At 36.0% G+C, this 12,314-nt stretch overlaps 1 protein-coding gene across 1 annotated transcript; it reads left to right on the top strand.

Annotated features, from left to right (window-relative positions):
* The first annotated feature begins 8,763 nt into the window (after nucleotides 1–8,763).
* On the top strand, nucleotides 8,764–12,314 carry sult2st2 (sulfotransferase family 2, cytosolic sulfotransferase 2). The gene is made up of 6 exons (XM_062442367.1): nucleotides 8,764–8,987; nucleotides 10,571–10,782; nucleotides 10,919–11,045; nucleotides 11,172–11,266; nucleotides 11,363–11,543; nucleotides 11,827–12,314. Exons 1-6 carry the CDS (start codon nucleotides 8,849–8,851, stop codon nucleotides 11,934–11,936), a joined length of 864 nt encoding a protein of 287 aa, XP_062298351.1. The 5' UTR covers nucleotides 8,764–8,848; the 3' UTR covers nucleotides 11,937–12,314.

The raw sequence follows: 12,314 nt of genomic DNA, 5'->3' as shown, positions 1-12,314 counted from the left end.
GAGAAGTATAAAAGCCTGTTGAACATTCAGGTTCAGGATGTGGGCTGTGATGTAAGAATATTGTGGCTGAGAAGACAAAAAAATGCACTATAAAAGGAGCTATAGTCGTGGCTGAAATTAGTACCAGGTTTTAGCTGCTCAGTGTTTTGTAGCTTTCATTTTAAATTGTAATAGCATGATGGTAATTATTGATGTGTATGTTTGATACAGTGTTCCAGTGAATGAGACATTTTGATTTCAAACTGAGAGGTTTGCTTCAAACATTGTAAATTTGTTTGGTATGGTTGGTTAAGGGTTGGCTTCAAACATTGTAAAATTGATTGGTATGGTTGGTTAAGGGTTGGTTTCAAACATTGCTGCTGCCATTGCTACTATTCAAATTCTTAGTCCAGCCCTTATTTAAAGTTGTGTATTTAAACTTTTAAGACAGGGTCAGAAGATACTTGTCCAAAGACTGACTGCTTCCAATCTGGAAGTCTTCCATATGACTAGAAGGACCCATATGAGATCAAGATAACCTGGCATGTGAGAGCCTGAACAATGGTTAAACGGCATGTCCTGTCCCAAAAGCCGACTGCTGCTAATGAAATTTGATTGGTTTCTGCGGGAAGAGTGGCAGCTTCCCACAGAAAGCTTCAACAAGGAAACATAAGAGCAGCATACATAAAACTGAAATTGGCCGGACAAGCTGTTCTGGTGTCCTTCGTCAAACTACTGCTGTGGACAGAAAAACCAATAAGCACTAGATAATATGTAATGTCATTGCCATTCTTCAATTCAGTTTTTATTATTCATCATCCAGATTAAATACTTGGATATGTGACAGTGTTATTGTGTTGATAAGTGTTGGTCTGAATTGTAATTGAACTTTTTTTTCAATGTCTTATTTTCCATGTTGGACCACAGTCACAGAAAGTGAGTCCACCCATGTATTTCTCCTTCAGGGTGTGGTTCTGATTTGATGATTTTGCTTTTTCTTTCACAAATCACAGTAAAGATTTTCATTGTTTGCTCATATCTGTCATGTTTCAGCAATAAAATAACATTTGAATCCTCTAGTGGTGTCATTTCTAATCAGTCACACTGTTTTGACTACAATGCCACAGTTATGGTATAGGCTATAGTTTCTTACATTATAGGTCCAGACCCAAGAAGTGACCATTTATGGATGGGTCACTACATGTTTTTTTCAGAGCTCAGAATGTTCCAGTGGTTCTCTTTCATGCTGGCATCCACTTACGTTGTTTATATTTCATGATACCACATGTCTTTTCCCCGTCGTGGGCACTGCATACCTGTCAACCTCAGAGTACCTGATAGACAGTCCTTGCAGACATGACCGCTGGTGAATTTTTGAATTTTCTTTGGTTCAGCAGTTGGAATATGAACTAAATTGGCCACGAAATTAGTAAAAGAAGCAAGGCATGCAATCCCAGCTGCTGAAGCCCAAGCGGTTTGGACGATCAGGACGTGAACCCAAAAGCAGACTCAGTACAAGTAGATTGAGGCCAGAAAACTTCTGTAAAAGTGGAAGATAATATGATTGGATAGAGATGTCAGATGTTGTTTTTCTTATCCTAAATAAATGGAAAATTGTGTTGGCAAAGACACCGTGTTGTTCATTTGAGAGTTACAGTTTCGAAATCGCCTTAATTGTATAAGGGGCAGCAGATTATAATGCATAGTTGAATATGTCAAAACCATGGCAAATAACCCAGAACTATGTGCATGGCTAGGTGCCATTATGGTTCTATTGGTCCTTTAAAACCACGGAAAACAATGATTATGTATTTAAAGTGCTGATTCTTGGCTTTAAAAGGTACCCTGTAGAGTTTCCTTGTAAACAAACTACAATTCTGTTTACATTCAGTGTTACTCATCAAAACACATTGCATGTATCTTTGAACTCTGACAGCGGTAAAACTGATTTTTTTTGCATTGTTTACATTAATATTTACAAGCTTGAAGTCTCCTTCTTCCCTGCCTTTGCTGGTATTTTGCTACATGTTTTGCCAGATTACAGTCACCTGCAGATCATTGGAGTAGTGTGAAACCATTGGCAGGATGGTGTACCCATGCACCCATCACCATGTGCATGTGCATCAATACAAATCAGGGATCCACTCATTAAAAACTGCTCCATAGTGCTACAAAAGGTCAAGAACTCCACAGGATAACCTTTAACTAAGGGTGTTTACATTCATATCACTGCATTTACTATAGGATTTTATATTTGCACATTCAAAAGTCTTAAATGTTAAAACGGTCACTGCTAAGGAGACAAAAACTGAGGATAGATGTACCTCAGGTTTGAGGTGAGGCCTGCAAACTTTCCTCTATGCCTGGACCTTATCTCTGATGCCACCTACTGGCTGTAACACAGAACACAACATAAACTATCAAAATAATCTCTGTCCATGGATGAAGATTAAAGAGGGGATGAGTAATTTTTGATACAGTCTTTTTGAAAACATGGTTGAAAGAAAGGAAAAACAAACAGATCTAGTAACCGTGTGCTGCTCTCTCCTTGTTCACAGATAAACAGTTTTTGTGTCAGCCGTATTTTTCATTTCATTTGACTATTTTATTGAATATTTGATAGATGATTGTATTTAAATCACTGAGCAAATCACATATGTGGGAGAAAAACCTGTTTTACTATACAATAATATATAACAGAAAAAGAAACGTTCTGCTCTTGTTTGTGAGATCAACACACAGAAATGATTATACAGTGCATCCGGAAAGTATTCACACCCCTTCACTTTCCCCATATTTTGTTATGTTACAGCCTTATTCCAAAATGGATTAAATTCCTTTTTTCCCTCAACAATCTACACACAATACCCCATAATGACAAAGCGAAAAAGGTTTTTTAGAAATGTTTGCAAATTTATTAAAAATAAAAAAACTGAATCTCATGTACATAAGTATTCACACCCTTTACTCAGTACTCAGTAGTTGAGGCACTCTTTGCAGCGATTACAGCCTCAAGTATTTGGGGTATTTCTCCCATTCTTCTCTGCAGATCCTCTCAAGCTCTGTCAGGTTAGATGGGGAGCGTTGCTGCACAGCTATTTTCAGGTCTTTCCAGAGATGTTCAATCAGGTTCAAGTCTGGACTCTAGCTGGACATTCACAGACTTGTCCCGAAGCCACTCCTTCGTTGTCTTGGTTGTGTGCTTCGGGTCGTTGTCCTGTTGGAAGGTAAACCTTCGCCCCAGTCTGAGGTCCTGAGCACTCTGGAGCAGGTTTTCATCAAGGATCTCTCTGTACTTTGCTCCGTTCATCTATCCCTCGATCCCGACAAGTCTCCCAGTTCCTGCCGCTGAAAAACATCCCCACAGCATGATGCTGCCACCACCATGCTTCACCGTAAGGATGCTATTAGCCAGGTGATGAGAGGTGCCTGGTTTCCTCCAGACGTGACGTTTAGCATTCAGGCCAAAGGGTTCAATCCTGGTTTCATCAGACCAGAGAATCTAGTTTCTCATGGTCTGAGACCCCTTTAGGTGCCTTCTGGCGAACTTGGCATATTTCCCCAAAAATATGCAAAAAGATTTTTTTTCTGAAATGACTGTTGTAGTATGATTATCAGGTGACCCTTGTTGTGTATCATGATTTTGGTCATCCTACACTGTATCATATTAACGCTATTGACGATTTTTCACAATAAAATTCCCCAAAATATGCAAAAAGATTTTTTTTCTGAAATGACTGTTGTAGTATGATTATCAGGTGACCCTTGTTGTGTATCATGATTTTGGTCATCCTACACTGTACAATATATTAACGCTATTGACGATTTTTCACAATAAAATTCCCCCAAAATATGCAAAGACACATTTTTCTGAAATAACTGTTGTAGTATGATTATCAGGTGACCCTTGTCGTGTGGCATGATTTTGGTCATCCTACAGTGTATAATATTAACGCTATTGACGATTTTTCACAATAAAATTCCCCAAAATATGCAAAAAGATTTTTTTTCTGAAATGACTGTTGTAGTAAGATTATCAGGTGACCCTTGTTGTATATCATGATTTTGGTCATCCTACACTGTATAATATTAACGCTATTGATGATTTTTCACAATAAAATTCCCCAAAATATGCAAAAAGATTTTTTTTCTGAAATGACTGTTGTAGTAAGATTATCAGGTGACCATTGATGTGTATCATGATTTTGGTCATCCTACACTGTATAATATTAACGCTATTGACGATTTTTCACAATAAAATTCCCCCAAAATATGCAAAGACACATTTTTCTGAAATAACTGTTGTAGTATGATTATCAGGTGACCCTTGTCGTGTGGCATGATTTTGGTCATCCTACAGTGTATAATATTAACGCTATTGACGATTTTTCACAATAAAATTCCCCAAAAAAATGCAAAAAGATTTTTTTTTCTGAAATGACTGTTGTAGTATGATTATCAGGTGACCCTTGTTGTGTATCATGATTTTGGTCATCCTACACTGTATCATATTAACGCTATTGATGATTTTTCACAATAAAATTCCCCAGAAATATGCAAAGACACATTTTTCTGAAATAACTGTTGTAGTACGATTATCAGGTGACCGTTGTTGTGTAGCATGATTTTGGTCATCCTACACTGTATCATATTAACGCTATTGATGATTTTTCACAATAAAATTCCCCAAAAATATGCAAAGACAAATTTTTCTGAAATAACTGTTGTAGTATGATTATCAGGTGACCCTTGTTGTGTATCATGATTTTGGTCATCCTACACTGTATAATATTAACGCTATTGATGATTTTTCACAATAAAATTCCCCCAAAATATGCAAAAACACATTTCTCTGAAATACCTGTTGTAGTACGATTATCAGGTGACCCTTGTTGTGTAGCATGATTTTGGTCATCCTACACTGTATAATATTAACGCTATTGATGATTTTTCACAATAAAATTCCCCAAAAATATGCAAAAACACATTTCTCTGAAATACCTGTTGTAGTACGATTATCAGGTGACCCTTGTTGTGTAGCATGATTTTGGTCATCCTACACTGTATAATATTAACGCTATTGACGATCTTTCACAATAAAATTACCCAAAAATATGCAAAAAGTTTTTTTTCTGAAATAACTGTTGTAGTATGATTATCAGGTGACCCTTGTCGTGTAGCATGATTTTGGTCATCCTACAGTGTATAATATTAACGCTATTGACGATTTTTCACAATAAAATTCCCCAAAAAAATGCAAAAAGATTTTTTTTCTGAAATGACTGTTGTAGTATGATTATCAGGTGACCCTTGTTGTGTATCATGATTTTGGTCATCCTACACTGTATAATATTAACGCTATTGATGATTTTTCACAATAAAATTACCCAAAAATATGCAAAGACAAATCTTTCTGAAATAACTGTTGTAGTATGATTATCAGGTGACCCTTGTCGTGTAGCATGATTTTGGTCATCCTACACTGTATAATATTAACACTATTGACGATATTTCAAAATAAAATTCCCCCAAAATATGCAAAAACATATTTTTATGAAATGACTGTTGTAGTATGATTATCAGGTGACCGTTGTTGTGTAGCATGATTTTGGTCATCCTACACTGTATCATATTAACGCTATTGATGATTTTTCACAATAAAATTCCCCAAAAATATGCAATACATTTTTTCCCCGAAATGACTGTTGTAGTATGATTATCAGGTGACCCTTGTTGTGTAGCATGATTTTGGTGAGTATACAGTGTATAATATTGACTATATTGAAGATTTTTTGAATATAAAAAATCCCCAAATTATATCAAAACTAATCTTCCTAAAATAAATGTTGTAGTATGATTTTTAGGTGACCCTTGTTGTGTAGCATGATTTTGGTCATCCTACACTGTATAATATTAACGCTATTGATGATTTTTCACAATAAAATTGCCCAAAAATATGCAAAAACACATTTCTCTGAAATACCTGTTGTAGTACGATTATCAGGTGACCCTTGTCGTGTAGCATGATTTTGGTCATCCTACACTGTATAATATTAACGCTATTGACGATTTTTCACAATAAAATTCCCCAAAAAAATGCAAAAAGATTTTTTTTCTGAAATGACTGTTGTAGTATGATTATCAGGTGACCCTTGTTGTGTATCATGATTTTGGTCATCCTACACTGTATAATATTAACGCTATTGATGATTTTTCACAATAAAATTACCCAAAAATATGCAAAGACAAATCTTTCTGAAATAACTGTTGTAGTATGATTATCAGGTGACCCTTGTCGTGTAGCATGATTTTGGTCATCCTACACTGTATAATATTAACACTATTGACGATATTTCAAAATAAAATTCCCCCAAAATATGCAAAAACATATTTTTATGAAATGACTGTTGTAGTATGATTATCAGGTGACCGTTGTTGTGTAGCATGATTTTGGTCATCCTACACTGTATCATATTAAGGCTATTGATGATTTTTCACAATAAAATTCCCCAAAAATATGCAATACATTTTTTTCCCGAAATGACTGTTGTAGTATGATTATCAGGTGACCCTTGTTGTGTAGCATGATTTTGGTGAGTATACAGTGTATAATATTGACTATATTGAAGATTTTTTGAATATAAAAAATCCCCAAATTATATCAAAACTAATTTTCCTAAAATAAATGTTGTAGTATGATTTTTAGGTGACCCTTGTTGTGTAGCATGATTTTGGTCATCCTACACTGTTATAATATTAACGCTATTGATGATTTTTCACAATAAAATTGCCCAAAAATATGCAAAAACACATTTCTCTGAAATACCTGTTGTAGTACGATTATCAGGTGACCCTTGTTGTGTAGCATGATTTTGGTCATCCTACACTGTATAATATTAACGCTATTGACGATTTTTCACAATAAAATTCCCCCAAAAAATGCAAAAAGATTTTTTTTCTGAAATGACTGTTGTAGTATGATTATCAGGTGACCCTTGTTGTGTACCATGATTTTGGTCATCCTACACTGTATAATATTAACGCTATTGATGATTTTTCACAATAAAATTACCCAAAAATATGCAAAGACAAATCTTTCTGAAATAACTGTTGTAGTATGATTATCAGGTGATCCTTGTTGTGTAGCATGATTTTGGTCATCCTACACTGTATAATATTAACACTATTGACGATATTTCAAAATAAAATTACCCAAAAATATGCAAACTTTTTTTTTTTCCTGAAATAACTGTTGTAGTATGATTATCAGATGACTATTGTTGTGTAGCATGATTTTGGTGAGTATACAGTGTATAATATTAACGCTATTGACGATTTTTCACAATAAAATTCCCCAAAAATATGCAATACATTTTTTTCCTGAAATGACTGTTGTAGTATGATTATCAGGTGACCCTTGTTGTGTAGCATGATTTTGGTGAGTATACAGTGTATAACATTGACGATATTGAAGATTTTTTGAATATAAAAAATCCCCAAAATGATATCAAAACTAATTTTCCTAAAATAAATGTTGTAGTATGATTATCAGGTGACCCTTGTTGTGTAGCATGATTTTGGTCATCCTACACTGTATAATATTAACGCTATTGATGATTTTTCACAATAAAATTCCCCAAAAATATGCAAAAATATTTTTTATGAAATAACTGTTGTAGTATGATTATCAGGTGACCGTTGGTGTGTGGAGTGAATTTGGTGAGACTACAGTGAATACAAGTGGAGATATTTAATATTTTTTGCTTTGGTACTGCACTTTGTAGACGGTCCCTAAGCGCTCGCCTCTCCGCCCGCAGTGCATAGAGAGCAATATATTTCCTGCAGCCTGGATGACGACTCGTTTTGGCAAAAATGAGTTTGTAGTCAATAGTCTACCTTACTACGATAGGAAAGAGACATTTTTTTTTATGTTTTAACAATGTTTCGTTTATGAGTTATTGATCGCTGAAGTTCGAATCTGCCAATCTCTTTCTAACTTTACCCAAGCGCACCAAAACAAAAAGACGATCGGTTTTCTATCTCTCATTTTTTGCACGTCATGTCTTCTTTTTATAATTTCACGAGTGGATCATTAACCTTGTTACAGTGGGTGTCCTCGTTTTAGATGGTGAACTAACAGCTTCTACCTGCTGAGAAGATCTCAGTCAGAAGTAGAGGAGGAGGAGAGGAGCAGTGGTAAGTTAACCTCAGGTCTCTACACTGATAGGTAGGAGGAGCGGAGGAATCTAGCGCAGCTGTGGAAGCTTAATGATGCAAAAGTAAAATGAATCACATTAGTAGCACACCAGTATGTTGTACTACTTGTGTGTTTATGTGATACAGGATTTGTGCAATTAACTTTTATTTGTGTGTTGTTTTATTAGCAATATGTTATAATTTGTGTTAATTGGATTCTTTATTTAATTTATATTTATATATCAGAATTATTTCTACTCTTTATAATTTACTTTTTGGTATTCGTGATTGTATCCAACTTTTGTATTTATGGTTGTTATTTCCATAAATACAAAAATGATCTATCTATAAAATGTCTATCTATATGAGGAAGCTTCCCTTTCATTCCTGTCTATTACATAATAGTAGTTCATGCAGGGACAGCATATCAGAGGGAGAGGCTGTGTGTGTGTGTGAGAGAGAGAGAGAGAGAGAGAGAGAGAGAGAGAGAGAGAGAGAGAGAGAGAGAGAGAGAGAGAGAGAGAGAGAGAGAGAGAGAGAGAGAGAGAACCACATCATCACTACATTACCCAAAGAAAGACAAAGTCCAGCTGCTGATAGTCTAGTGTGTGAGTTAGAGCTAGAAAGCCGTCCGGACTGTGCTGACTGACTGACTTTAGCTCATCTTTGAACAATGACTGAAGCAGAGTTATACACGGTGCATAAAGGGGTTTTTGTGCCTACATGTCTGCACCCTGCGCAAAGCCTAAAATACTACGAAGAGTTCACTTTCCGTTCAGATGATACTGTTATTGTCACGTATCCAAAGTCCGGTGAGTATTGAGTGTTTGTGTTAAAAGGAGTATCTCACATTGATGATGTCATAATGTTCTTTATTTTATCCGTATTGTTGACATAGTGTTAAACTTAGTTAAACATGACACGTCTTATATATACATCTGTCTTTCATCTACTCCCTCATAAAGCGCCGCTTCCGGTCGTTGCTTGTACACAATTCTCTCCGTGTTTTTTCTTTCAGGTGTGTCAAGTATTTACGTTTGAAAGTGTGTTTCCAGTGGTTCATAAAGCTGAGCTGTGAAGAATAGGTTGTCATGTGGCACATTGACAGCAAATGTCAGAGTGTGTGTGTGTCTGTATGTTAAGAGTCGTGTGCGTTAAGGCTGCTGCTGTGTATCGGAAGCGAAGGGTGTCAAAGTTACTTGTAGATACATGTACGTGTTGTACCGTGTATGTGAGGTAACAACCTACATCTACACAGGAAATAGTGCTGTGTGTTTTTCCTTTTGAGGGTAACCAAACTGTCAAAATTCAGCATTCACAGTATTCACAACAAGCCGAGACAATACACAGTATCGACATCTGGAATGTAACACACACCCAATCACAGTATTTTTTTTGTTTTTTTTATTTAGCAGTCTCAGTGGCAGGAGTCTCAGGAGCTTGTACCTGCTAATTACAAAATAACTGTACAATTAGTTTCTGACTAACGACTATATCAGATAATAGCCAGATCCTTTACCTGAAATTAGCTAGAGAAATGAGCAAACATAGCAAGAGTACTGCATTCATTGCCCTGCATTCAACATTTTACCAAGCAATTTTCTCAAATGTCAAAGATAAAAGTACTGTAAGTCACCATTATTAGTCATATATTAATATTAATATTAATTGTATCTCTTACTTATCTTTTATTCTTATCTCTTGCTACTTAGAATATCTTACAGTACTTCAATAGGCTACTTACATGACCTTCACGCTGGATATTTAAAAATGACTGCTGCCATTGTATGTTAATGATTCATCATCAAATAGTTCATCATAAATATAAAATGGCACCGGCCTAGTAATTACTTGCTTATTACATTCATAGTATCATGCAATCCCAGACTGCTTCATGACTCCTTGTTTTTAATAATGGATAGATCTACATGACTCATGCTGCAGGTTTGGGCTCGTTGTACTGCTGCTTACCAAGATACATTTGGTATGATCAGACCCTCGTGGTGTTACAATAAACTTAACATATCAAGTGCCTAAAACTTTGCACAGTACTTTTTGTAATTTGACACTATCTTTGTGTTTCCCCCACCTACGCACGGACACACTCACATTGGACTTCCATGGACTGTACAAGTTTACAGAATACTACTGGGCAATTTACACTGTATATTGTATAATCTGAATGACATTCAAAAATCTATCTATCTATCTATCTATCTATCTATCTATCTATCTATCTATCTATCTATCTATCTATCTATCTATCTATCTATCTATATATCTATCTATCTATCTATCTATCTAGGCTGGGAAGTAACATGAAACAATGTTGTGTTCTGCATAAGTCATTAGTGTAACTACAGATTCCAGAAAACCTCTCGTGTCCTTCGCTCAGGTACGACTTGGATGCAGGAGATTGTCCCTCTGATCATGAGTGGAGGAGATCCAGCTCCCGTTGAGAATATTCCTAACTGGGACCGTGTTCCCTGGCTGGAGGAGCATCGGGCCTGTGTCCTTAATCTTGAAGAGAGGCCGTCTCCGCGCATGTTTGCTACGCACTTCCACTATAACATGATGCCACCATCTTTCTTTGAAGTTAAGCCGAAGGTAAAATATCTTGTTCGTGTCATGGATCATTATGATCATTTTTTGTTGGGTTCTGTTCTTTCCCATTGGGGTACATTTTACCTTTGGTGTCATAGAAATAGCTAAATGAATAATGAATGTGTTCACATCATTTAAGGTCATCTATGTCATGAGGAACCCCAAAGACGTGTTTACATCGTCCTTCCATTATTATGGGATGACTTCCTTTTTGGTCAACCCAGGCACACAGACCGAGTTCCTCCAGACGTTCCTTGATGGAAAAGGTTTGGTGCTTATTGTTATTAATAATCAGTTTATTTATATTTAACAGTAAGCCACAGTAACCTTCAACTGTGGTCAAACACCTGGTAACAGGATTTTACATGGGCATGATTTTCTTTCCCTCACAGTTATGTTTGGCTCATGGTTTGATCATGTAAAGGGCTGGCTGAATGCTGAAGATAAAGAGCGAATAATGTACATCTCCTATGAAGAAATGATAATGGTGAGGTTCAACAATACTTCTCAAAACTGCATTTTACAAACATTCTCAACTTCACTAGAAGACATATGAGATGAGCTGTGTGTCTCTGTGCTGCAGGACCTGAAGGACTCTGTGGCCAGAATGGCTCAGTTCTTGGAGAAATCTCTGGACGCTCAGGTCATCGAGAAGATCGCAGACCGATGTGTGTTCAAGAACATGAAGCAGAACAAAATGTCAAACTACTCTCAAGTTCCTCGTGAATTCATGGACCAGACAAAGTCGGAATTTCTCAGAAAAGGTATGTTTCAATAAATGATACATTTTGTAAACAGCTGAGTCTCTTGACCTGAGAAATATGCTGTCATGGACAAGAAGTCTTTGAAGTGATTAGAAAATAATGGCAAATTGAACATCTACAATTCTATGACCATAGGGCAAATCTATCTAAAGATGCAGATCATGTGATATGAGACTGTTTTGTCAACTTCTGTTTCCAATGTCAAGAATGAACTGAAATGCTCAGCGTATGGAAATATGGGTGAAAACTCAATGAATTTCTTTTGTTGCACGTTGTGTTTCAGGAATCGCTGGAGACTGGAAAAACCAACTAACAGAGGCAGAAGTGGAGCACTTTGACGCCGTTTACAAAGACAGAATGAAAGATGTCAAATACAAATTTTTATGGGATTAAACTAAATGTGAACAAAACATTTTCCACCATACGTCAGTTTGGTTCAGAAGAAATGCAGAATGCTGCCGATTAACTGCCAACTTTCTCTTATTTGTTTACTTTTTACTGCAGTATCATTCTCATATACGCTGTTTTGCATGTTTTGATTTCTTTGCTTATTAACTTAAATAATATGACCAATGTATTCATTTGAGATTTGTTCAAGAGTTCAAATTTGAATTGAACTGAGAATATCAGCTGTCAAATACAGGGTTGAATTATATTTTCTGTTCTCGAAACCTACAATCAGATGATATCATTTGTCAAGCCAGAACACATAAATTAATCCTGGCTTGGTGTATATTTTGAATTTGACTATTAAAATAGTGTAAAGATGAA

This window comes from Scomber scombrus, chromosome 21 (genome assembly GCF_963691925.1).
Source record: "Scomber scombrus chromosome 21, fScoSco1.1, whole genome shotgun sequence".
NCBI lineage: Eukaryota > Metazoa > Chordata > Actinopteri > Scombriformes > Scombridae > Scomber > Scomber scombrus.
This window is presented reverse-complemented; position numbering and strand designations above follow the sequence as displayed.